Raw genomic sequence first — 26,912 nt, 5'->3', positions numbered from 1 at the left:
TGCTTAGCCCTGTTATTGGTGACAAATTGCAAATTTTCGCCCGCGGAGAGAACGGAAATAGTTCTAGAGAAGTGACAATACCAACAAATAGGCGAAGCATGACCAACAAAATAGAGGCTTTGTACATGTGTGGCCCCAAGTGATATTCTCCATTTCAGAACCTCCCCAATTAATGAACTGCTTTAATTATGCTTGACTTTTCCAATTGTTCTTGGCATAAATTATAGGGGATGGTTCTCTAGCGATAAGCTTTCAATGTCCCGTTCAAGTTCTTTTCTAATCGCTTTCAGTAAAAACGATACCTAATAACGAGGGTTATCCCCTGTTTAAAAACACTAAACAGGAGTCCATTTTTTTGTTAGTCAAAGATTACAAAAAATATGAAACTTGCGATTGCATATCAGCGACTTAACTTTGCTGTATTTAAAAGACACTTTTAAAATTTACTATTGATAACAGCTTTTTTTTGGTTTGCGTATGGAACAGTAAATAAAATGTGTTTCTCAATTGAAGGTATTTTTTTTAATGTAAATATTTTATTTTAATATATTTGCTTCTATCTAATATTTAAAAAAAACCTGTAACAAGATACCATATTTACAAGAAACTTGGAATAAATTAATAATTCAAAATAAGCCCCAAAGGAATAAAGTCGTTCAGTTGTTTTCGTGTTTAAGAGCTTTAAGACACAATTCTCTTTGAAGAAGATATTGAAATTTGTTAAGCCAAATACCCCCTTTTGGCAACCCAACAAGGGCCTTCATTAACCAACTGGCAGGCTATTTTTTTATGGCCACCGTGCTGCTGCTTCAGTTGTAGTAGTTTTTGTTATTTCCTTACTTATTTATTATTATTTTTTTGGGTCGATTCGGGGCGGGGGCATTGCTGTCGACGGCGTTGCTGGGGCGGAACGAGCGAGCGGAGCAGTGTTCACTGCCATATATGCTATATATTCACTATTCACAACGATGACGTCGTCGCCGTGATGACCGCATGGTCAACACAACAGCAACAAAAATAGCGGCAAGAAACAAAAACAACACGGTCAGCAGCAAAGCTACAGTCGAACTTTAAGTTTAATTTATTTGAAGCCATGCTTATTTCAGAACTTATACATATGTATATTCAAACTGAAAACCAAATGCGTTCGACATAAAAAGAACTCGTATTTTGGGGAAAAAACGGTTAAGTAAACGTTGACAAGTGCGAATATAAGAAAAATAATTTTTTTAGTTTGAAATTTATATATGTTTTATTATGTTTTTTTTTTACTTGAAAGACTGTTTTAGGCCTTCAACATTTTTAATGCCTGAAACTTTAAAATACTGGAACTCGACTTTTTCAGTAATAGATCTGTTTTATGAATACTGTTTATTGACTATTTCTGTATTCTGTTGAGATTATAGTTAAATAATCCCGAGACTCAAATAAATCGGTAAATAGGTTTTTTTATTCAAAGATTGTATTTATGTTTTCAAAACTTAAACGGTAGAATTTTGAAAGTTCTGTAATTGAATAATTACCTAACTCTGTTTTTTAGGTGTAGAATTTAGACTGTGCCTCGGAGAGAAATCGTTTTAAATATTAAATATACATGTGTAAATACCTAGAGAGTGCCAAAGAGACAAAGATCGAGGGAGAGGAAAAACGTAAAAAGAGCTCAAAAGTGATCTCTTTTGAAGCTGCCCCACCTTACACACACACACACACACGCACGCGCTTAGAGGCACACACTCACACACAAACACAATTCAGCCGTAATTCGCGCTCATTGTCTGCGATCTTCCTCTTCTTCGACATCTAGAAAACCTGTTTTAAAGCCACTAAAAAAAAAACCACGGTGTGTGACTTAAGATTACGCCCTTGGACGAAAAAACTTGGTAATAAGAATAATGCTTACCTCTAAGATAAACCTAGACCAAGTAGGGGCCCAGGAGGAGCAACAAGCCAGGACTCGGGCAAAAAGCGCTCAAGAACCCAAAACTCAGGTAAAAGAGAGAGCGAGTGAGAGAGGCAGTTACTCCCATCAAAACTCGATTACGAAGTTTTAGCTTCGTGGTAAATACATACGAAAACAACTACAATAAACACGACACAGCTTAAATTTTGAGTTTTGAGCGCTTTTTGTTGTACAGTTAATGTCGCTATTGTTGTTGCTGCGTTTGGCGTCCTCCTTTTCTCTCCTCCTTTTTTGTTGTCATCGTGTGCTTCGCACTTGGCGTGAATTCAGTTAGCATTCCCTTTTAATTGCATTCGTCATTCATTTGAATTAAACCATTAACTTTTATTTAACTTCTGGGTGCGGCACAGTTCAACGAAAAAGAAAGTGAAGTAACGCAGAGACAACAATTTTGTTTTGGTTTTTTGGCCTGGCGATTTATGTCCGTGTGCCAGCTGCCAATTTTAAGCAATTGCCAGACAAGACACCCGCACACTCACACACACACGAACGCACACCATAAAAAAAATAGAAAGAGCTACAACTGCTAATTTACAAATGCGGAGTAAATAAGACACTTTTCTACACGGCGTCAGTTCAATTTTGCTATTTTATTTTCATTTTCCGGCGCTCACTAACACCGACGCACATCAGAGCACTCACACACACAGCCTATAAAAACGTACGCGGCCACGAAAAAAGGCGAATTGTCAAAAAAAAGAATATTGTTTAGCCACCAAATAGCGATGTATATTCAGTCGGATTCGAATATGTATCGCGGTATTTTAGCGTAGCTTCAGCTCCAGACATAAGACATACACAACCAGCAGCGCGATTCCAAACTTTTCGAATGGTCGAATGTCGTTGGTAGCGCTGGCAGAACGTCGATGTCTCAATATATCGGGCTTATCGATGTTTAAGATATGCGGCCTATCGATATTATTAAAAATAAATGCCTTATCGATGTTTATCCATCTCCAACGAAACACGATCAAATTCTTAATTTCAGCTATAATGCACTTAATACTTAATACCATTCATCTAAAATATGTAAACAATGTTCTTAAACTCTAAAAATGACTAAATTATATTAAAAGGAAACCCTTACTAACAATTAAGCTTTACACATAAGCATTATATTTGAATTAAGCGTTTAACATCATTTAGATCCCAGCAAAGTGTAAGTAGTGATTTAAACAAAGTCGTTGACAGTGTAATTTTTATTTTAAGTGTATTTATATTGTTAGTTGACTTGTATGGTACTTAAAACAGTCAGAACAAATAACTTTAACGGTTGGAAAAACAGGTGTGGACACACTCATTAAAAATGAGGTTTAAAGTAAATATCTGTGTTATTTGAATTAATTGATAATTTATTGTGTCTTAAGCTGAAACAATGCTAGGAACGTGAAGCTGAAATTTGAATTGTCTTAAAGATCACGGCTGTTAATTTTATTTCACGCATCCATGAAACATTGAAAATTTCAGCCAATATCACCGATGCCCACAAACATCGAACTTAGTGGTTATGTTGTTTCAAATAAAGATTTAATCGATGTTAAAAATATGTTATCAATGCATTCAAAACTTCGGTCCTATCGATGTTTTCAAAATATCACAGATGCTTTAAAAACTTCGATAATACCGATAATTTTCAGAACATGATGAGGCAACGTTTTCGCTAGAGGAGGAGAAACATCGATGTTAACCTTTTATCAAAATATCGTTGATATGTTTGGTTAACTTTGGTTGGTTGTCTTATCGATGCTTATCCATCTCAATTTATCAATAAATATCATATCAGTTCTTGTACACTCTTAATTCCACTTTGGACAAAGCTCTGTTATTGCAGTGATTCGAATCCCCACTACATTCGGTGGTTGTATCCACTATCTGCGAGGTGTTATCGATGCTTATCCATCTCCATTTATCAACAAATATCACTTCAGTTCTTATACACTGTTAACTCCACTTTGGACAAAGCTCGTTATTCCAGTGGTTCTAGTCCCCACTACATGCGGTGGTTGTATCGACTATCTGCGAGGTGTTATCGATGCTTATCCATCTCCATTTATCAACAAATATCACTTCAGTTCTTATACACTGTTAACTCCACTTTGGACAAAGCTCGTTATTCCAGTGGTTCTAGTCCCCATTGCATGCGGTGGTTGTATCCACTATCTGCGAGGTAACCGGTATTTTATCCGGGCTTCTTTTGTATGATTTAAATGTCAACATTCTTTATACCACTGTCGTTTACGGGATTATATACCGTTATAAGGCCAAAAAAACGAATTTTCCAGATTTTTTTCAGAGAAAACTTTTAAATTTATAGATATAAAAATGTGTTCACAAGATACCATAATAACTTTAAACTGTAAAATACAGACTTAGTAATAATAAAAATATTCATTTCTAAAAAAAGACGTTTTCCGATGTCGACTATATCTCTGAACTGGATTCTCCGAAATGAAAAAAACCAAACAGATTTCTTTATAGTAATATTAAATCTAGTAATTAATTGAACTAATAAGGAATGTACATATATCAATTTTAAATGAAACGACAGTTTCTCAACGTCTTTTTTAATTTTGAAAATATTTAACGGGACGATATGAAATTTTCTGTGTATGTACACTAAGAAAATAAAATAAAACAATATAAATTCTAAATAACTTTTTTACTTAAACTCTCATATAATTCGAAATTTTGATGTTTTAAAGAATACTTAATTTTTGCCATAGCTGCAAGGGAATATAAAGTTCAGCTTGCCGAAGCTTGGTTCCCTTCTTGTTTATTATTAAAATATATATATTTTTAATACAAAAAAAAATTATGCAAAAAGAAAGGGTGTGAAAAATGATTATTTTCTTAAGTACAAATATACAAATTTAATTTCAGTTAATATCAATAAACTTTTCTTGTCATAAGCACATCAACGTTTCACAATTACAAGACCAGCAGATTATTCTTGAGAGTTTCATCCCGACCACTGGTTGTAGTTGTAGACCTCATTCGAGGAGCAGAGGTTGGGATAATTGGGGTTGCGACCTGTTGAGCATTCTGTAGCGGCGGATCCCGCTCGGTAGACCGGATTGTTCAATACATTCGTGACCGCGTAGTTGCAGGCCAGAAGGGTGGCCTGCACGTTATTTGCGTCCGTAAAGCGAGCGATTGCACACCCAACTTTGTTATTCCGTTCGTTCACCATGGTCGTAAAGTGTCCAATGGCCCTGTAAAAAAGACACCGAATACAGCCAAAAATCCGATAAAAGCTTGTTGCAAACGATGCACATGCTGCGAGCGAGCAGATGCATCGTTTACAACCAGCTTCCCAAACAGATACGCACGGTCCACCACGCATCTGGTAGTTCTCCATGTCGCCGGCCGTCGCGTCGCGGTTCTCATCAAACCAAGCTGCAATACGCTGCCGCAGAAATTCACCGACTTCAACGGTCCTAGAGAAAAGTATGCTCAGGTTCTGGCCAGCATAGCGGTACGTATTGGTATTCCGGCACTCGTCGTGCGCCATTCGGCATTGGAGTGCGTTGTAGGCGGCCAGTTGGGCCAACGTCGTGTCCCAGCTCATGGTGCCCATGTGCACGGCACTGGGGAACCCGCTCACCCCGCCGCCGGCAATCAGATTGCGGCGTTCATTGTGGAGTTGCAGGATCTGCTGGATGTATGGATCCACCTGCACAAATTGCCCATTGCAGCCGCTGACGAAGCGCTAATTTGTTGGGAGGAAATTACAAAATAAACAGTATAAAACATTAGTCGACCACCTTGTAAATAAGATCAGTGTTTGGGGAGTACCCGGATTCGTATACCTATAAAAGTATCTAGGTATCAAATATGTTTCTTCCTATAAACCTTACCTGGGTACTGATTTGTGTGCACCTTAGAAAAATGCTGAGCTAGGTATTTATGTACTAAAATATTTGAATTTTTTGTTGTTTTCCCGTTGACTTAGTACCCCTAAGCTATATTTTTATTACTTGTTATTAGGTGCCTTTAAAAATAGCTTAATTTTACTGAAACTTGAAGACACCTTTATTCCAAAGAATATGTAATTTATATTTATATATGTTTTCAAATTTTTTTACAATCTAACATTTTTGACTGTGCCTTTAAACAATTTTATTGTTCAACTGGTTATTTGGAAAAAGCTTATTCAACCCAAATGATACAAAAATGTTTTTAAGTTGTTAAGTACCTTGAAACATACCTTATTACTTATAATACTGTGGACCTTTAACAGTACCTTTAGATATTTTTAAACCCTTGCAGAGGTATTATAATTTCAGTCAGAAGTTTGCAACGCAGTGAAGGAGACATTTCCGACCCTATAAAGTATATATATTCTTGATCAGCATCACTAGGCGAGTCGATCTAGCCATGTTCGTCTGGCTCGTTCCGACTTATATACTACCTGCAATAGAAAGACAACTTTTGGGAAAGTTTCATGCAGATAGCTTTAAAACTGAGAGACCAGTTTGCGTAGAAACGGACGGACTGACGGACGGACTGACGGACGGACTGACGGACGGACTGACGGACGGACTGTGTAGCTGTGCAGCCTGCTTCTGTTCTGCTTTTGCTTCTGTTGATAAGTTTTGAGACGTTCAGTTTCGTAGCGCAACTATAGCGAGCTGGTCGGCGAAGCGGAAGAATAAAATATTATTAGTTCAAGTTTAATTCACTTTTGAGCAAATAGTCAGAGATAAGAAGAAATGGCGAGCAAAGTCGGTGGGTAGATGGGAAACCACCGCATCAATAAATAGTTCTTACTAATATGGTTTCTTCCAGCGATCCTTCTTTTGGCACTGGGACATCTTGAGGTTGCCCAAAGCCTTGCGAAGCCGGAGCCCGGAGAATGTCTGGCGCCCACCTACATGACCCGCTTCAGCGCCAAGCTCTTCCAAGTTATGATGAAGTTGGAAGATCAGGACGGCAACGTTTCCCTCTCACCCTTCGCCGTGCACGCCATGCTGGCACTGATCTACAGGGCATCGGAGGGTGAAACACTCAGCGAAGTGCAGCGGGTTGGCGAGTTCAACCAGCACCCTGTTTTCGTGGCCCTGGACTTCGAGCGACTGATCAAGTTCAAGGAGCATCTCCAGAGTGCCAAGTTAAATTCTTACTCCAGAGTATTCTACAACCAGAAGCTGGGTAAAGTAAATTCCCGCTACGACGAGTTCTCCAAATTCTATTTTCACATCGACACAAAGCCTGTGCACATGGATGGCGGCGAGGACACGGCAAGATGGTTACCCTTCTGGATACAGAGCTCCGGCATTAGCTCCCAGATGCAGGCGATACTCACGAACAATATGATATTCGAGGGTTTCTGGAAGCACCAGTTCGCTTTGCGCAACACGCGGTTTTCCGAATTCCACCTCGCCAGCGGTGAAACTAAAAATGTTGCAATGATGCACAACCACGAAGTCTATGGGCTGGCCGATCTGCCCGAACTGGACGCCACCGCCTTGGAACTGCCCTTCAATGACAGTGCCACCAGCATGCTGATCCTGCTGCCCAATCAGCTCGACGGACTGGCCAACCTCGAGCAGCAGTTGGCCCAGCCTGAGTTCGATCTCAACCGGATCGCCAACCGCCTGCACCGCCAGTCGGTCGCAGTGAGCCTGCCCAAGTTCAGTACCGATTCCGATATTGACATGACCGATGCATTGAAGATGCTGGGACTCCGGCAGATGTTCACGGACAGCTCTAAGGTGACCAAATTGCTCGATCGGCCGGTGCGCGTGGACAAGATCCTACAAAGATCATCCATTTTCGTGACGGAGCAGGGAACAGTATATTCGCATTTTTTAGGTAAGATTTCAGCTACTTTTTGGGCCTAAAAACAACTACAAGGCTATTAATTCTAGCTAATGAGCGGTCCCTGCCTGCCAATTCCAAGGAGTTCGTCGCTAATCGGCCATTTGTCTTTGTTATCCGAACCCCCAACTCAGTGTTGTTGATGGGTCATATCAAGAGACTTTGGAATTATGGACCCTAAATCTTGCAAAATGACGACTTCAAATGATTACACATTTTGATAATAAATTTCTTTAAAATGTACTTGTTCGCTTAGCAACATCCAAATACTCTAGTTTATTGTTTTATTTTCTGGGATTTTCGTTTTAGGGTTTTTCGTCGAAAATTGGCATAAGAAAGCTAATCACGACTTTCTTATCGTGGAACTCGAGCAACAAGTTCATCGGGGGCTATCTCCAAAATTTGTACTTATTTCAAATTGTTTGTATTTTAATATATGCTCATATATATTTTGTAATGCCGCTGCAGTTGGTATCATAAAATTGGTCGGAATTTTGTAACGCAGTGAAACGGACATCTCCGACCCTATAAAGTATAAACATTCTTGATCTGCACGACAAGACGAGTTGATATAGCCATATCCGTCTATCCGTCTGTTTCTATACCGTTTGCGAGTCCAGTTTAAGAGCTAGAGTTTTGAAACTTTCGCAATCGTGTTTTTTCATGTGCACGCAGATCATGTTTAAGAAAAAAGGAAGCAAACTTCGGCAAGTTGAAGTTCATATACTCTTGCAGCTAGTGCAAACATTAAATATTCCTGAAAACATTAAAATTATCATTTACTTGCGTATATTGCGTATTAAAAACATTGAAGCTATGATGATTTGCAGCTCAATTATACGATAATTTCTATGGCAGCTATACGATAGCGTTTTTCGATTTTAATATTATTAAAAGCGTAGTTCAGAACTGTCAAGTTATTAATAAGTCAAAAAGAATTAAAAAAAAATTTTAAATAGAAAAGCTATATTTATAAAGAAAAACATTATTTTAAAATTTGTATTGTTCCTATGGAAGCTTTATGTTAAAGTCGTCCGATTTTGATGATATTTAAGCCGTAATTCTGAAATATTTAATCATTACTAAATGTCGTAGAACTAAAAAAAAAAATTCAGAAACACCAAAGTTATAATTTTTTTACTTTTTGTTTCCGATTGTTCCTATGGGAGCTATATGCTATAGTCGTCCGATCCGTCCCGTTCCGACTTATGTACTGTCTGCAATAGAAAGACAACTTTTGGGAAAGTTTCATGCAGATAGCTTTAAAACTGAGAGACCAGTTTGCGTAGAAACGGACGGACTGACGGACGGACTGACAGACGGACGGACATGGCTAGATCGACTCGGCTAGTGATGTTGATCAAGAATATATATACTTTATAGGGTCGGAAACGTCTCCTTCACTGCGTTGCAAACTTCTGACTGAAATTATAATACCCTCTGCAAGGGTATAAATACGTATCTTCAAGATTTACAACTTACTCCGCTGCTCCGACAGGCCACATGTCGGCCATTCGGACAGAGCGCCGGGTCACAATAATTCTGACAAAATGAAGGATACAGGACGGCGCTTATTAGGGATATTGATAAGTGGATGGACCAAGGCGACGATTGAGATCGTGTCATTTCGGACTCATATACGAAAAACTACTGAGGTGTTTACAAAAATAAATTTGCATGAATAGTAAGCGAGACGACTCATATATTTAGGTCACTGCCTGGTTATTTTTGGAAAAGGTAAACAAGTACTTACTTTTAAAACATGCACAAAAGTGAGTATAATGACTCAATAAATGTGTGTTTAACTACAGTGAGCCCCACATTAACAACAAGATAGTAACAAAATGAAGGACACAGGACTGCGCTCTGTGTAATAATTTTAGAAAAGTAGGATAGTATCCGCACGCATTTAAAATATTTTTTAAAACATAATAAAAGGAATCAATTTAATTAAGTCAATAAAATCTGTCATTTTCTGTGTCTCAATAAAATAACTAGGGACAATTAAAAAGTTCATGTAAAAATATAATTTAACATTTCTATTTTAAAATCTTAAAATAATTATTTTTTACCACTTACATAAAATGCTTCAAAAATATCTTTTATTATTGATTTGTTCTATTGTAATCTTTATTTTTTTTAATCACTCAAAGGTTTTTTTTCCGACTTTTTGCATCCAAAGTAAATCAGCTTGTAAAATTTTTATTTAGGTTACCGTGGTGGTAAAATTATTCCTTAGTAGATGTGCGGAAAGGTGACAATGGTACAAAGGTATTCTATTGCTAGACCCAAACACAATTGTTCATAGAAGCTAAACTATTGTTATATAAATTTAAAGCTATTGGGTATGAAAAATGTCTCAATAAGAATCAAAAAATCAATCAAAATAAAAATTATGTGGCTTAAAAATAAGACCTTAGAATACAGTTCAAGACTCTTCGGTATAGAAATGAAACAAAAAAGAATAAGGTAGGTATTATTTTGTATTGAATTAATACTTAGACTTTAATACTGTCAGAAGTTTATTTTTAAGAAACACTTATTAACATTATACTTTTTTTGGGTGTACGTAATAAAACCAAGTCTACGCCACGTGAATAGAAATAAATTTTCGATCAGAAGCAACAGTACGTATGAGTGATAAACTTTTAAAAATAAGAACATTATTTTTAGTTTCTATAAATAAAATTTCAAAAGAAGGTAATAATTCAATTCTTATATTAAAATTTAAATTTAATGATTTAATTTGTTTGTATCATTTCAATAAATTTTACAAATTATAAACGATTTAAAAATTAAAAATAACAGTTTATCATGTTTTCGAATTTGGTGGAAAAAAAACATAAGTAAAATATACTAAAGTTCATTTGATAACTAATAAAAGTTGTCGATTCAAAGATATCATTATTGAATTATTATTATTATTAATTATTATTTAAAACTCAAGCACGTTTATCACGAAATGGCATTTTTGAATCCGTTACGATCTCGTTAAACTACAACTGTGGATCACCGAAACTAAGATGGCAGGAGTGAATTTAAATTATTTTGCGCCAAGATTTAAGGGTTGCACGTCAGCAAAATACCATCTAGGTCAAACTGGAATATTTTTGGGAAAACCTTACGAACCATCCAGCAAATGGATGGTGGATTGTGATCTGTAGAAACAGCGCTTTAAGATGACTGATTATTGATATTCTTGTTAGAGGTGGAGAACTATCGATGGCACTATCGACACTATCGATGGTTGGGCGCTATCGAGCCACTATCGATAGCAGCAGACACCTTCGATAGCGGCCCGTCCACTATCGATAGTGCCATCGATAGCGGGCGTCTCACATCGCTAAAATACTTTAACGCGCATTTCACACACAACTTCACACAAACAACTGAAAAATTGTTAAAATTGACGGGAATTATAAAAAAAACTATTAAAAATGGAACGCTTTTAAAAAAAGGTATGTTTAATGTATTTTGCATAAGTATTTTGATGGATAATGTGTTGCATTTAAGGTACGATCAGATAGCAAAATCGGAAACGCACGAGTGGATGCTATACTTATTAAAAGGCAATATCTGGAGAGGGCAATTGTCAGTCACGATGTGGACCCACTGTTATGGATTAAGGTATGATTCGAAAACAAATTATAAGTTATCAATATTTACATACGTATTTTACTTTTATTCCAGGTTAATCAAACTGATCTTCCCTGCATAAAGGGCCTCTTTTGCAAATACCTTTGCATTCCCGCAACATCCGTAGAATCGGAAAGAGCTTTTAGCAAGGCAGGGCAAATTGTTTCCGAGAGACGCACCCGGCTCAAAGAGAAAAACATTAACATCCTGTTATTTTTGAATCAAAACTTTTGGTTAAAATAAACCATTTTTCTTAAAAACTTAAAAAAAAAATTTTTAATTTCGGACGATATTATCGGTGACTATCGATGGTACTATCGACACTATCGATGGTTTGAAAAAAAACAATCGCTCACTATCGATGGCGCCGACTATCGATAGTTCTCCACCTCTAATTCTTGTTTTGCTGAACGCGGCCATTTATTCTATGCGAACGCGCCAAAAGCAGACCAATTGAAAGTAGTCGATAGTTGCAATAAAGTATCGATGTTGGCAAGTGTCTGGCTACATCGTATTAACATCTTGTGTTATACGGTTTTCACACAGCCGCTTCAAAAAGTTGTTGCAGAAAAGTTGTTGCGACCTATTCGACAGGTACCCGCAGTTGCAAAAGAAGCTGAACGGCCCACGTAAAGTAAACAAACCATCAGTAAAGAAGAAAAGAACGTGAAATATCATTTTCCCGCTAAAAAAATGGAAAACAATGTATCTCGTTCTCCAAAAAAATTCCATGAGTGTCAAATAAAAATTCAGCATTAATAGTAATCAAGTTGGTTCTGCTGAAAGCTTATGATACATTACGCATTAATTAATTTATTTTTGTTTGTTTTTTTATTTTTGTTTTGTTTACGTTCCGATTTTTCTGTTTTTTCTTATCGATATTTATACCATCGATATACGCTAGCAGGTATGTATCATTTATTAAGAAAAGGTAACGTAATATTTTTACCCTCCTTTTCTGTTGATCATGATTGAAAAATTTTTGCATCATTATCAGTGATCATACGCGTTCAGCAGAACTATCGTAAGAAATCCACTGATTTATGTTGGTATTTTAAAACATGTACAGCCCACTTATCGCAACAGCGAGCTGTAACGACGCTTTTTTAGCCTTCTACCACATGTACTTCTTATGAAAGAAAAAAGCGCTGTTGCAGAAAAGCAATGGAATCGGGCTATAAAAAACGATTCATTTTCGGTTGGGAACCCGGTTGGCCGAGCCAAGTTTCGAACCAATCGCATCAAGGAGAAAACACCGATATTATCGATGTCGGGCATCGATGTTTGGCCACCTCTACAAGTCACTGCCGTATTTTTTTTTCACTCCCAACGAAATCACTGAAAATCGCGGTTAAACAATGGCGAAGAGTGTCGGTTGTGCGTGCGCGCGAATTGCGATCCTTTTGGCCTTGTGCCATGTGGCTATTCCTGGCACATCGGCCTGGTGTAAGTGAAACCGAGTGAAATCCTGTAGACTAAACAGTAGTTCCCATTGCGCCAGATTTTCCATCCCTTTTACCTTCTTTCTCTGTCTTTATCCATCCACCTCGCTGGTGTGCGTGTGTTTGCGTGTGTGTGTGTGTGTGTGTGTGTGTGTGTGTGTGTGTTGGCTGTAAATCTGGTTGTTATTTTCTTGTACGCAGTTTCGAAAATTCGAATAAGAAGAATAAGAAAGACCTAAAAACATATTTGTAGGAAAGGTGTATTTATGTATTTATGACCTGTTGTTTGTACACAAAGTGCACATAAGACAATTCATCATTGTTCATGGGTGGAGAGAAGGTTTTGAAAGGGGACCAGTTGGTACTTTTTCGTTTGGGGAAATTTACCGCTGCCATGTTGTATTTTTTTGTATTTTATTTTTTTGTGTGTTGGCACATCAAATGCGTTAATTGACAACAACGAAAAACCGAATGTTTGTGTGTGCGTGTGTGTGTTTAAGCAGTCAAGTGTGGAAATAGGCAACGTCCTGTGGAAATGCGCCCTCTAAAACTAAAAATTAAAAAAAAAATAAACCAACTCCCACGACGCACTCATTTTGTGCGACGCACCCACTTAACGTGCAACAATTTTCCATCAGCGACGTCGCCACCAGGCGAACAACCTGCATATATCAATTGAAATCGCTGATTCAGGCGCAAAAAGCTCATTGTTTTTGTCGCAATTTGCAATTGAAACAAAACGTTTAAGAGACGGAAAAAAAAAATAAAAGATGATAAAACCACACAGGCAGGCAACTCATTTCGTTTATGCGACAGGTGGCAATATTGCGCACCGGCTAACGGCACTTTTCAGTTTTCCCAATAAGAAATTACAGCTAAGAGTGGGGAAAAGCGCTTACGTAACGAAAATACCGCCCATTCACCTCCCACCGAATACTATGCTTACTTTTCACAATTTCAGTTATTTCTGTCTTGTTTTGTTGATTCAGTTTGTACTACATTTAGCTTTCTTTGTCTGCTTATCGGCTCATTTATTTACATATTTCCAGCCAACCAGTTGCTTTGGCATCAGTTAAAGTGCACTCTCTTATGTGCGTGGCCAATTTAAATACCGTACACACTGACGCACATCTGCTACGGGTATCGAAATATTTGCGAATTGCCACTGACTTTCAAACAACTAGGGTAATTAAAATGGGCAATAGTGCATTGCCTCACTGGACCATAAACTCGGCATTTGAGCTGACCAAATCTCTCATAAAACAACAAAATTTCACATTATTTATTTGTTATTATTTTCAAAATTAATGATCAATATCAGTTTTCTTTTAGTGGTTTGTCTCTTTAAGCAAGGGAAACCCACTTATACAAATAAGCCGTGCGCATATTAAGTGATACATTTCTTAGCTAATAGGTAAATTCCCGTCAAGAAGTTTTTTTTTTTTTTTTTGTAAAATAAACAATCAATTTTTGTTAATGTTCAAATCAAAAAATGAATTGATTTTTGGTTTTGAAAAGGGCCCCGCTAAATTTAATATAATTTAATCTTCTGAAGGCTGTAGGATGTATCGCGTATATATCTTAACTGATAGAGCCGGATGTTTTTTCCTAGATCCTTTAAATGACAGGGATTCCCCTCGAGTCGGAAACACTTATCTGCAGCGGAATTTCAATTGCAACTCGCAACCCATTCCCATTGGACTTGCATCTGGCGTCAGTCGGCTACTGGCACCACCATTTCTTATCAAGGGCATTCGCTTATTGCTCCAATCTGCTAAGCCATGGCTTCTGTCCGCTTACAGTAATCACTCGCCCGGTTTTGAATTACTGATCCTCGCAGCTTTTTCGATACTCCTAAGAAACGGCCACTGTAAACAAGCAAGAGTTCTGAATTTGCATTAACCTATAAATTGCCTATTCAAAAATATGTCTATGGATTACAAAGAAAGATAACAAAGAACAAAGACTTTAAATACATATGTTACTTTCAAAATCTTATCTTATATTGACATTATGAACTGAGTTGATAAATTGTTATCTGTGCTGTAAACTTAGGCGTTTTTGCGTGTGTGAAAGTTTTTTGCAACTTGTTAGAAGCATTATGATGCATTTATACACTTGCTGAGGGTAATCTCTTTGGTCAGAACTTTGTAGCGCAGAAAAGAATACATTTCCCAGCATATTTAGTACATATATTCTTGATCAGCATATGTATATATTATTTAATTGTTTAGGCGGGCATCTAAGAGTCGGGGCACTCGGCTATATATAGCCTTCTTTTTTTTATGTGTAACACGGATCATGGATCAGCTGCCATGGGAACGATCGGGTAAAATTTGGTTGCTTTCGAAGAACTATGCGACGAGAAAAAAATCAAAATATTATTAGATTCTTAGAAAACAAATACATTTTTAAGATCACTATGTCCCTTTAATTTATTTAGGACTTTTTATGGTGTACTTTCCAAAACGACTAGATTGGAATTCAAGCCGTGTTTTCCCCAACTTGGTTATCTTTTAATTTCCGTTTATTACTCAAATCTGGGTGTCAAAAATGTCAGCTTCGGCACTCTGATGAGTTTAGCAGACCTAGCAATTTTTTCACTTCCATAGAAACTACGAAACCTCGGGTGAGAAAGGTACAACAGGTTATCTTGTAGGTGCTATTGCTGAAGTGGTCTGCCTCAAAAACAGATGACAACACAGCCTCTCAAACTGGTTTCTGTGGTAAGGGCTGTTCCTAGTGGCATTTAAGTTCTTGATTAAAATTATACATGCTAAAACAAAAGAAAAGGGAACCATTTTTGTATGTGAAATAATATCCAAATTCAAGATTTATTTGGGAGAAACCCGGATAATAACATGTTTTATAATATTTAATATTAAGTTAATTTAGCGTGTTCTTATTTACCAAAGTTTTATAAATCAGAGAACCCAAATTTTGACAGAACATCTTGCTGTTGAATTATAAAACCATACTTATAACGTTTAACGCGTCAATAGACTTCTTGTTGCAACTAATGCGCAACGCAAAAGTTCAAGTTGAAGTACCTCTTAATGGAAGCCGGAGCCCTTGAGGCAAATAAACAACTGCAAGCCATTGTGGCTAAGCAAAATCTACGCATTTACACAAATGTATCGCTTGCCATTGTTCTTGTTGTCCGTCATTAGCACAAGATCATCATCATTGAAATTAGTTTGATGCCCTACTGTTGGTTTCTTGGATTCAAAAACTGCGGCTTGTCCCCGTTTTTTCCCCGCTGATAAGCTTTTCCGCCTAACGGCGACAGAAGAACTGTTAGTGTGTTATAATTCTGTACACGGCTGCCTGGTGCAACGAGCGGATTCAAATTGACGTCAAATGCACATAAAGAAAATTTTAACAGTAATATAAACAAAAACATTTTGAAAATATCACTTTGATTTTATACTACAAAAATATCCATAATGTTATTGATCTGTAAAAACAAAAACTCATTGGCCTACAAATTGTACTGAGAATGTGTATTAGGATAAAAAAAAGACCTTTTATATGACATTTACACTTTGCCTTAGTATATCACAGTGTGAAGAGCATATTAGCAAAACAGAAAATTAGTGATAAATCGCACCTTTAACATCCAAATATGAAAAAAAATTTCATATATGCTCACTTGATATTTGTACCTTCTTACACTGCACTGTAGAGGCGTACACAGTATCTATTGCTTAAGATATGTGTGTGTATATATTAGGTATTATTCTCAAATCAAAATGAAAAATAAATTACGATATAATTAACCTACGATAATGAAATTAATGTTGCTCTGATTTTTTTTCCGTGTCGTAATGTTTGATTTCGTGTTCTACCGCCCGTCAATCATCTGGACAAGTTTAGGTAAAGGCAAGGCAGGTATTTTTACTGAAACTCTGATAAACAAGGTACCTCCCCTAGTGCGCCTCTAATCGGCTATCAGTGGGATGCAGGTAAAAATAATAGAGTCGAAATTGCAAACTAAAAAGCAGTACTTATTAATAATAAATATCCCAATGCTTATATTTTTAAATCACGTTTTTAGAAAGGATTGTAACAAATCTCATCCGTTTTTTATACATTACGAGAAACTGCTAAAATAAAATAAATATATAGAAATGATAAGATTTAATGGAACTTTCCAATATGCCTATGTTTCCCATCATACTAATAACTTATTTTAGGTTTCTGGAAACCGCTCTTTTCAATAACACTTCTTCTTCTAGAACATTTTTAAAAGTAGAGTGCTTTTGCATTTGTATAACGCATACCTTATCCAAATAAAAAAGAAAAACGTTGTTGCTGGCATTTTCAAATTCCTGAACTCAATGTTAAGTAATTCCACAAATGCGAATTCATCCAATTTAGTAAATATGCAAGAAAGAAAGAACGCCTTAAGTAATATTAAAAATTTATTTGTTTTGAAATCAACTATTTAAGCTGTTATTATTTGCACTGTAATAATATTGGTACGGTCTAATACCTTATATATCCATAAAACCTCATAAATACTTCATTGTTTTGTTGTCAGAATATTGTATCCGTACACATGTACATTTTTTCCTAGTTAACCAACATCACGACAGTATTGTTTTTCGTTTTGCGATAAGGTATTCTGAACGTCAGCAAAAATGAAAAATTGAAGAGAATGCTATTATGAAAGGCAAAGAAATGTGTGCAAACAAAATTATCGTATACAGAAAAGTACCCTGAGGAATGTGTCATTTAAAAATTAAAGAGCGAGCTTTAACTCTTTGAAATTGGTTTGAGTTTTGACATTAGTAAGTCAAACATATTAATATTAAAATGTTAATTAAAACTCTTATATTCTTATAATTAAGAACAGCTATTATTCCATATTATTAACTAAATAGACTTACTTATTGGCGGGGCCGGTTTTACTATCAAAACTGTTTTGCAATCATATTTACTTTTGTTTTGAGTCTCGATATCATCGACTTTCATTGATTCATTCGTCCTTCACACCTTGTTTTGCATTCAATTTCATCCGCAGCGACAATTAAAGATGTTCTACGAACTCTCGAAAGTGGGTCACTGTGCAAATTATGCGTTCCGCTTGTGGACTTCTTTTGGTTCCTCTAAGGTTGTCCGCTCGGCCAAACAGAAAAATGCTACACCAATTTCAAAAAAGAAATATCAACTAAATTATCTAGTCAGTTAAAGTTAATTAAAAACAAAAGATTATATTAAGAAGATTTTGGATTGGCGTGAAATGATGCAGAGTGAAGAGATCTGAGCAAATTGCGATATGAACACGGAACTGTATGTTGTATTGTATGTTTGCTCTGTGAGATATTGGAAAACGAATCGGGTTTCAATCAAGTGCCGCTTAAATTTACGCCAATTATTTTAACGACCATAACAGAAACCCTGGGGAAAGACAAAAACCGCCACTTACAGCAATTAACACTGGGTTCAATTGGATCGGCGTCACGCGAATGTGGACCGCTTGGGTGGCGAGTGGGCGAAGGGGGCTGGTTTGGGCGGATTGGGCGGATTGGGTGGTGCTCTGTGGGGTGGCAGATGGCAGGTGGCAGGTGGCGTTCCCAATAGATGTGCATGTCCATCTAGCTGCGACACTGAAATGGGGCTCTGCTTAATCATTTCGACTGCAATCGCAACAAATAAATAATAAGTGAGTTGGGGAAAAAGGGCGAGCGGTTTTAGTACTTGTGTTTTGCTAGATTTTAATCAACTAGGTAAAAATTTATTGCCTTACATTTTATATACATGTGGTACATATGTCGAAAACTCGAACATTTTTATTGGTATAAATTTAAGTCAAGTTTTCAAACTTATGGATCATATTCATATTAATAGAGTTAATAAAGTGGATTAATTTTTTTTACATTCTTGCTGAACGCACAACGCACAAAAGGGCACATTTCCCCATCCTTGATTATTCTTTTTACATAAAAGCAAGAAAATGTATAATCGTTGTGTATTAGTTATTATTGAATATTATACGTTTGTTATACCTGCAAGGGTATATAAACTTCGGCTTTGGTTGCCTTTTTTCTTCTTCTTTTTTTTAATACAATTTTCAATAGTCACTAAAGGGTTATCTAACAACACAATGCACAATCGATTTTTAACATTTTTTTTTTCACACTCTAAATAAAAAATAGTTTCATGGCTTTAACACATGTTTCACTTTGCGTAGCGCATGGTAGGTGCACACACTAACGAAGCGAAGCGAAAGTTTTACGGGTGAGTGGTGACTAAAGCACTCGAATACAATTTTTCTGGATAACAAACAAATGTGAGAGTGCAGTTGACTAAAAACATTTTGGCATACCCAGAGTATGAGTAGTAAATTTAAATAATAAATTTAAATAAGAATTATGCCTAGATATGTTATAAGTCATCATTAAGTCATTTTTATATACGTTTCTCAGCTAAATTACTATAAGTAAGGAGCAGTTCTTTCGCCCACTTAAATATATTAACTTTGGTTTTCAAATATGCAAATAATTAAACGTTTCCTTTTTATTTGTAAAATAACTGTTCGATTTCGAAAATGTTTAATGTGTCGATAGATATTAATCATATATATACACCACCCAATAACTGGTCTCTACTTTATCTCTCATTGACAGGACTGTTCAAAAATATCTCCAAATATAATTTCGCTGAAACTCAAGTCCTCGCAGTATATAGGTCGGATGGTTACATCTGGTTTATAACATTGTTTCTTAATAGCCTCCTAGGTTGAGGGAAATGAATTGTTAAACAATCAATCACGGCTAACTTTCTGGTAGACCAAAGTTGCAAACAGTTGTGTTTGCCAGCTAGCTTGTATTTGTTAAAGCAATTGTAATCGATATCGTCTGTTAATGGGTGCAAAAGCCCTCCTGCCAGCCCCTCAAACCATCGAAATCCCCCAAAACCCTTAACCGCCCACCGCTGACCGCATGTTGTGAATGTTGTGAATGTTGTGAATGTTGTAATTGCAATGGGGACTGTCGACAATGGTCTTTGATGTGTGATTGTGGTATTCGTACAAGTACATGCATATGTCGGCACATGTGCGAAGGGAAATAGAAAATCAATATCGAGAGCGGCTTCAAATGACAGCTGGGTTTGGTTTTGTTGCAACACAAGCAAGTAGTCCCCCAAATGAGCACAAAATGCGGTTGTAGTCCTACTCAGCGTCCTATGATAGCGTCTTTTCATGCCAGGATGTCCAGTTGGCAAATATGGCTTTAAATTAATGAGGTCTAAAGGGTCAGAGTTTAGATTATCTGTATGTGCATTGTTTGCTTGTAAAGTGTATTCCAGAATTTGAAGTCCAGAGATACTCAAAACTCTTAGTTTAAGTTGTAAAGTTGTTCTGTTGTTGTGTAATATAAATAGTTATATAAGGTATACAGCCAAGTCGAATAGGTATTCCATTATGTTCCATTCATTAACTGAAAAGATCTCGCAGCTCTCGACTAACCCGCCTCATCTTCTTTGCAGCCAACCAGGAGACTTATGATACTCTGGACACAACACTGCCCTTCCTTAATGCCCAAGAGGTGGTGCGACTGACGACGGATCAGCTGAACCGGCAAAAGAGAGCCGTTCCTGTGGATGCAAAGCCAGACGCAACGAGCCAGTACCAGTCTGCTGTGAATGTCAATGCCAGTGCGACAGTGGGAGCTGGAGCAGCGGCTGCAGAGACCACGGTGACCACCGTGGACAACAAGGCGGACGGCGGCAGTGTGTCCTACAATGTGCACAACGTCGGTGTCAATGGCACTGGACAACGTAAGGCCTATAGCGTGGGCGAGAGTGCGGCCACGGGGGCTGGTTCTAACTTCACCACCACCATCAACATGACCGCCAAGAAGCCCACCCAACTGGTGGCCCAGTCGTCCTTCCCCAAGAAGGTGGCCGCTTCCGCCGCTGTAGCCATTACCAGCACGGATCGGCCGGCGACCGAAATCGATGTGGACGTGGCCGGCGTGGATGTGCCCGACGACGAAATCGAAAATCGGGTCAAGAACGAGTCGCTGGTGCGCAGCGAGGACTTCCACGATTACTACATCAGCGTGCTCTACGTCAACCCGGAGGAGGTGGCGTCGCTGTGGTCCCACCTGCGGACCACGCCGGAGAACACCCTGCTCTCCTCGTCGCACCGTCGCGCCATGACCGTGGAGCTGAAATTCGATTTCCCCTTCTACGGACACTTTGTGCGCAACATCACGGTGGCCACCGGCGGATTCCTCTACACCGGCGAGTACGTTCACTCCTGGCTGGCGGCCACCCAATACATCGCCCCATTGATGGCCAACTTCGACACGAGCATGTCCAAGGACTCGTTTGTCCGGGTGCAAGACAACGGTGAGTTCAAAGTTCCTGTGCTCTGTTTTCATCAAGGATACATCAGCAAAAAGCCGACACCACAAATTGTACAACCGAATGCATTACTTAAGCTCTACTTTACTTGGCCAAAACATGACCCACACAATCTGCATAGCTAGTAAATGAGTTCAGTACTTTGGTTTTTATTGATTCACAAAACGTTTTATTTATTTTATGTAATAAAACCTGTTTACAAAATTCTTGAACCACAAATCACAATTCCCAATTGCCAAAAGCCAAACTGTTTTTTTTTTAAAAAAAAAGTTTACTGTGTTTTTTTTTAAGAAATACACTGTAGCATTTTTTATCATTTCAGAAATACGGTTTTATTTTTATAAAAATCAGACCACTATATTATATAGCGGTCATAGGAAGATCCGAAAATTAAAAGACAAATCGACATAAGTTCGTTGTTTTCCAACGCACATAACTCGAGATGAAGATGTTTTGTTATGAATTCATAATTTATTTGAAAATTTACAAAAATCAAAGGCCTTTATCATACAAATGGAAAAGAAACATTCAAGAATTATATCGTATGACTTAACTTTGTTTAAACATATAAATGTTTAACCTTTAAATCAATATAAGGTAGTTTTATAGAATTTTACTTTTTTTTTTTATAGCTGCAAAAATACATAGCCTACGGCTTGTCTAGCCCATGATTACTAGAGCATCGTAATGAATATGTTCAGATCTAAGAAAAATAGTTTCTTTCCAAAGTTGTAAAGCAAAACTGTGATTTGTTTATTGTGTCAGGGACTATCTCATAATATTACCTATCGTTTTACTAAGTGCATGCGCCATGTAAAAGCAAATAAATGTGAATTCCAGGAACCGCCTTTGTCGCCGTGTGGGAGAATGTGACGCTGCAGGACAAGCCAGATTTCGGCAAGTTCACGTTCAGCGTGACGCTGCACCAAAGCGGCGACATTGTGTTCGCCTATCTGCAAGTGCCCACGCACATTAACTCCATTCAGGACAAGGAGCATCCGGTCAAGGTTGGCCTCTCCGACGCCTACATCATCGACAAGCACCTTTACTGTGAGTACTCATCGGTTAATTTGTGTGTTCGTTGTGAGTGGCCAACCTGTCAATGTCAATTCTGCACCGCCAGTTGCCCGACGAAAGACAATCTACGAGTACCACCGGGTCACCTTCCAGCAGCATGAGATCACCAACTCGACCATCATTAGGCTGGCGGCCCAGCCCACCTGCCTTGGCTACAATGACTGCACCTCGTGTATCAATCACAACACTTCGTTTACGGTATGACTGCTACTTTCTTCCTCCACCTAACTAGCTAATCCCTCCGATTTGGTTTGCTTTGCAGTGCCTCTGGTGCTCGGCGCTGAACCGCTGCTCCACGGGAACCGACCGCAAGAAGCACGAGTGGCTCCAGAAGGGTAGGCTTTCTTTCGGCTGAGTGTAATGTTCGGTGGGGATCTAACGTGAAACTCGATTCTAGGATGTGAGACTGCCGCCGTCCGTGCCATCGAGAGCTGTCCGGCGCTGGGCGAGAAGGGCAACAATGCGGCCCCACCAAAGAGCGGTGCCGCGAACAGTGGCGGTGCAGTGGCGGGCAGTACGACAAGCCCCGTCACGGCGGCCACCGGCTCCTCCGCGGCAGTGACGGAGCCCACCGTGATCAGTACGCGGCCGCCGCACGCCACGGCCCAGTACAAGCCGAAGGCGGGGGCCACCAGTGGCGGCGGCGGCGGCGGCGGCGGCAGCGGCGGCCATACGGACGAAAAGGCCGGAAACGCCGAGTTTTCGCAGGCGGGAGCGGACAACAAGAGCGTGGGCATGGCCTTCGGCTTCATGGTGCCCATCTGTCTGGTGTTCGCCGTCACGCTGTGGCTCTTCTACGCGTACCGCAATCCTCACACCAAGAGCGGCCAGCTGCTCATCCAGGTGAGTCTTTAGACGAACGTTTATGCCACCCTCTCCATGGATACTCAATCGTTATCCTGTGTGTTTCTTTTCAATTACAAGCAGTCCAAGCATTTACATCAGGTTTGTTGATCTGCGGTGACACTTTGCACGTTCTGTGTTAGTCCATGATTTATGCGTGTATTATTTATATATTTTATATTTTACATAATTCAAATCAGAGAAAGATTATTTCCATAAAAAGTAGGAACAGTAAATATTTATTTTGCAATCTTTATAATTGAATATGAAGACACATACAGCTATGGACAGATAATTAGCACAGGGATGCGGCGGTTCAATTCTAAACCTATTGCAAAGCAAACTTTTAATCTAAGAAGAATCATTCCTTCACTTTATTCGATAAACATTCATTTCTGAATCTACCATAAAGTCCAGAAAGTTTAAGCGTTTTACGAATATGCTCCTTCCGAATTACATTTTATTGGGAACAATGATAATAAAATGGTTAAAAGTGTTGTTTTAATATAAATAAATGTTTATCGAATATTGTAATGGCCAAATTACTCCATGAGATTGGCTTTGCAATAGGTTCAAATAGAACCGCAAAAACCTGTGTGCTAATTTTCAGTACATCACTGTCCTTACCATTTATTTCACGAACAAATAGGTTATCCACCTCAATTTCCATGGCAATTTGGTACATTGTTAATTTTGCATGCATATGCAAACACAACAAGAAGCATATTTTTATCAAAGCCAAGTCGTCTTGGCTTAACAAATACATTTAAAAACTATATATTTTCGCTCTTAATAAATTTTTCATAATACAAAATAAATTTTGCAAATTTTTGAGATATTTTTGCACCAAGTTACCTGAAGAGGTTACATGTAAAGTTAAGGGGAAATTGTGAGCTAGTTTTTTAACTTTTTTTAGGGATTTTAAATCGTGGTGCCATTAAAGTACAAACTGAAATCAAAAAATTAGTAAAGAATTTATTCAGGTGTTCCTTAACGGTTTTTTTTTTTATATACGAATCCAATAAATCGATTTTTGAAGTGTTCAAAACTTTAAGCAAAAATTCATCGGTTGAAAAGTTTTCGAGTTATAAAGTTCATGGTACTTTTCAAAACTTTATTCCGTGAAAATCGCGTTAAAATTTTTAATTTTTTTTTTTTTAATAAATGTATTAGTTGTAATGCTAGCAATGAATGTATCGACTTTGGACCCTACTAATCGTTTTTTATTCCACAGTTCCGTCCCAGCCAGTGGTCATGGAGGCGTGGCGAGGCCCGCTACACGGCGGCCACGATACACATGTAGGAGGTGATCGCCGGTGACGTAGAGGGGTACAGAGATCGCGACACGTGGGAGGGAGCTGCAGCTTTACCAACGACGAAGAAGAACCAACCAATCGGATCCTGAAAGAGCAGTATAGTGAGCGGGGAACTGAGAAGCAATTGACACCAATTACGATCACAACATGGACGACTTGCTCATCGAACCGGGCAATCCCATCTATTTAAGACATTTTAACCGCTCAGTAATGTAATGTTCCCATGTCCAGGTCAAACAAAAGACAGATTTTAAACTGATTGTTGCGATTTTGCACTAGAAACGCTGCCGAAACCGAAAATAAAAGCAATGGATTTGTGTAGAGCAGTCCCAGTCGCAGTCCCCCGAATCCACTAACTGCTCAAAAGAAAAAAAAAAAGACGACTGGCAACAGCATGAAGTGATCTTTTAAATGTATCTTTTTACCTTTATACCGAAATGACCCCATATTATATGTGTTTCCCCCGAAGACAACTGCATAATACTTTCAGACCAATGGCTCCCACCAGGCCACGCACACACACCCACACACTCACACACCTAATACCTAAACACACACACACACAGACACTCACAAACACACACACACACACAGACACTCACACACACACACACACACAGACACTCACACAGACATGCAGACACAGGGCAAAGTGCTTTCAATTGTTTAATAGTTCAATTTTGTTTAGTGTTTTTTATCTTACTCTGTATTCTATCCAGAGGAAGGGCTGTATATTTTTTTGTGTGCGTGCGCGTTTTGCTGGACTCTTTGCCAAAAGTTCTTCCTCATTCTGTGTAATTTTTGTTCGTTTTTGTTTTAAGTGTGTGTAGCTTGGCAAAAAGCAATTATGGGATAAATGTATTACTGTGAACAGAACACTCGGCGGCAGTTTTTCATACTGTATTATACGCGATTTGTATGCAAGTTTTATGTGTGTATATTGCGTGCACGGATATCACATTTGTGCGAGCACGCATAGACCTTATATATATATATATATACCTTATATATATATATACACCTTCATGTGTACGCATATATATGGATATATCCAAGACAACCTCTTCTTTTTGTTAGTATTTTTTTCTATTAATTAATATTAAAAATAAAAACCAAGAAAACAAACTTATATATATATATTATTAAATATAAAATTATAACTAAATGCGGTGTGAAAAGCTAAACTAAATCCATAATTAACTAAGTAAGGGAGATTGGAACAAGGAGAAGAGATAAAAATATGATTATTAGAAATATCAATAAAATCAAACCGATTAAACGCGACAGAAACAAACCGCAAAAATTCAAGAGAAAAGAACTAAGAAAATTGTATAACAATGTATTTTGATAAAGAAATTAAACTTGTATTTTAAGCTCTTCTTATGTATACATGATAATTTAAATAAAAAAAATACTCAAAAATCAACCGAGATGGGCGTTGTTTTTTGACAATTTGGTTAAGCTTGTTCAGCGTTGAAGACTGTTAAAAGATTTATAGGATAAAGTCGTTCGATTTTGATACTTACGTTTGTCCGTCCGTCTGTTCGTCCATCCGTTTCTACGCAAACTAGTCTCTCAATTTTAAAGCTGTCCTGTTGCAGGTAGTACATAAGTCGAAACATGTCGGATCGGACGACTATATCATATAGCTTTCATAGGAACAAAAGTGAACAAAATTGAAAAAAAATATAACTTTGCTGTTTCTTAATTTGGTTTTTAATTCTTCGACATTTAGTAATGATTAAATATTTCAGAATTACGGTTTAAATTTCATCAAAATCGGACGACTATAACATAAAGCTTCCATAGGAACAATAAAAATATTAAAAAAAATGTTTTTCTTTTAAAAATATAACTTTTCTATTTTAAAATTAAAAAAAAATTGTTTTTGACTTATTGATAACTTGACAGTTCTGAACTACGCTTTTAATAATATTAAAATGGGAAAACGATATCGTATAGCTGCCATAGAAACTATCAAATAATTGAGCTGCATCATCATAGCTTCTATGTTTTAAAGCACATACGCAAGTAAATGATAATTTTAATGTTTTCAAGAATATTTAATGTTTGCAATAGCTGCAAGGGTATATTGAATTTCACTGCGTTACGAAATTCCAATTCTTCGACATTTAGTAATGATTAAATATTTCAGAATTACGGTTTAAATTTCATCAAAATCGGACGACTATATCATATAGCTCCCATAGGAATATATTTCTCCAGTATTTAGTAATTGTTTATTATTTTAGAATTACGATTTAATAATTCGAAATTTAGACGTCTTAAAGGGGTGTATAAGCTTTGGCTTGCCGAAGTTTGCTTTCCTTTCTTGTTTATTTTAATAACTGAAAATAATATTTTTTTAAACCCTACTGGCCCTTAACTAAATATAATATATTGAGCTGTCACTTGAAATCCGTCTCGACCCTTATTCAGAAA

The 26,912-nt window shown here is 37.6% G+C and overlaps 4 protein-coding genes and 1 long non-coding RNA gene across 7 annotated transcripts in view; 3 read left to right on the top strand and 2 right to left on the bottom strand.

The window, feature by feature from the left end:
- The window catches only part of LOC128264803 (neuroglian), a 39,210-nt gene extending 36,488 nt beyond the window's left edge, over window positions 1–2,722 (bottom strand). Inside the window, 1 exon segment of the mRNA XM_053000477.1 lies at window positions 2,603–2,722. The gene's annotated coding sequence lies outside the window, so the exon portion shown is untranslated.
- A 2,063-nt stretch (window positions 2,723–4,785) lies between these two features.
- On the bottom strand, window positions 4,786–10,981 carry LOC128264769 (antigen 5 like allergen Cul n 1). 2 transcript variants are annotated; one of them, XM_053000428.1, is made up of 3 exons: window positions 10,910–10,981; window positions 5,290–5,669; window positions 4,786–5,172 (listed from the first exon to the last, which is right to left on the bottom strand). In XM_053000428.1, the coding sequence occupies exons 1-3, from the start codon at window positions 10,910–10,912 to the stop codon at window positions 4,920–4,922; spliced, it is 636 nt and encodes a 211-aa protein (XP_052856388.1). In that variant the 5' UTR covers window positions 10,913–10,981; the 3' UTR covers window positions 4,786–4,919. The 2 variants fall into 2 exon arrangements, with proteins under 2 accessions (XP_052856388.1, XP_052856387.1); XM_053000427.1 differs by lacking the exon at window positions 10,910–10,981 and adding an exon at window positions 9,263–9,447.
- Window positions 6,248–8,049, top strand: LOC128264768 (ovalbumin-related protein X-like). The gene is made up of 3 exons (XM_053000426.1): window positions 6,248–6,688; window positions 6,749–7,774; window positions 7,831–8,049. Exons 1-3 carry the CDS (start codon window positions 6,673–6,675, stop codon window positions 7,959–7,961), a joined length of 1,173 nt encoding a protein of 390 aa, XP_052856386.1. The 5' UTR covers window positions 6,248–6,672; the 3' UTR covers window positions 7,962–8,049.
- Window positions 10,982–11,070: 89 nt separating the features above from the next.
- On the top strand, window positions 11,071–11,689 carry LOC128264770 (uncharacterized). The gene is made up of 2 exons (XR_008268764.1): window positions 11,071–11,407; window positions 11,471–11,689. It is a non-coding gene; the product is annotated as an uncharacterized LOC128264770 (long non-coding RNA).
- Window positions 11,690–12,700: 1,011 nt separating this feature from the next.
- LOC128264761 (plexin domain-containing protein 2) lies at window positions 12,701–25,896 on the top strand. Of its 2 annotated transcripts, XM_053000420.1 has the most exons (8): window positions 12,701–12,862; window positions 20,353–21,219; window positions 22,075–22,284; window positions 22,358–22,509; window positions 22,574–22,646; window positions 22,709–23,154; window positions 23,239–23,256; window positions 24,389–25,896. In XM_053000420.1, exons 1-8 carry the CDS (start codon window positions 12,775–12,777, stop codon window positions 24,455–24,457), a joined length of 1,923 nt encoding a protein of 640 aa, XP_052856380.1. In that variant the 5' UTR covers window positions 12,701–12,774; the 3' UTR covers window positions 24,458–25,896. The 2 variants fall into 2 exon arrangements, with proteins under 2 accessions (XP_052856380.1, XP_052856381.1); XM_053000421.1 differs by lacking the exon at window positions 23,239–23,256 and having other exon boundaries at window positions 12,702–12,862.
- Window positions 25,897–26,912: the final 1,016 nt, after the last annotated feature.

Source organism: Drosophila gunungcola, unplaced genomic scaffold, assembly GCF_025200985.1.
Source record: "Drosophila gunungcola strain Sukarami unplaced genomic scaffold, Dgunungcola_SK_2 000078F, whole genome shotgun sequence".
NCBI lineage: Eukaryota > Metazoa > Arthropoda > Insecta > Diptera > Drosophilidae > Drosophila > Drosophila gunungcola.
The sequence above is the reverse complement of the archived record's forward strand: the minus strand, read 5'-3'. Positions and strand labels throughout refer to the sequence as shown.

Bases quoted from the DNA above. Each gene is read 5' to 3' on its own strand.
- LOC128264768 (XM_053000426.1), top strand. The intron at 7,775-7,830 runs GTAAGATTTCAG...TATTAATTCTAG, and splicing joins AGTATATTCGCATTTTTTAG to CTAATGAGCGGTCCCTGCCT.
- LOC128264761 (XM_053000420.1), top strand. From the start codon at position 12,775: ATGGCGAAGAGTGTCGGTTGTGCGTGCGCGCGAATTGCGATCCTTTTG. The intron at 21,220-22,074 runs GTGAGTTCAAAG...TGTGAATTCCAG, and splicing joins TGTCCGGGTGCAAGACAACG to GAACCGCCTTTGTCGCCGTG. The intron at 22,510-22,573 runs GTATGACTGCTA...TTTGCTTTGCAG, and splicing joins ATCACAACACTTCGTTTACG to TGCCTCTGGTGCTCGGCGCT.
- LOC128264769 (XM_053000427.1), bottom strand. From the start codon at position 9,406: ATGACACGATCTCAATCGTCGCCTTGGTCCATCCACTTATCAATATCC. The intron at 5,670-9,262 runs GTAAGTTGTAAA...CCAACAAATTAG, and splicing joins TGGCCTGTCGGAGCAGCGGA to CGCTTCGTCAGCGGCTGCAA. The intron at 5,173-5,289 runs GTGCGTATCTGT...TCTTTTTTACAG, and splicing joins TACCAGATGCGTGGTGGACC to GGCCATTGGACACTTTACGA.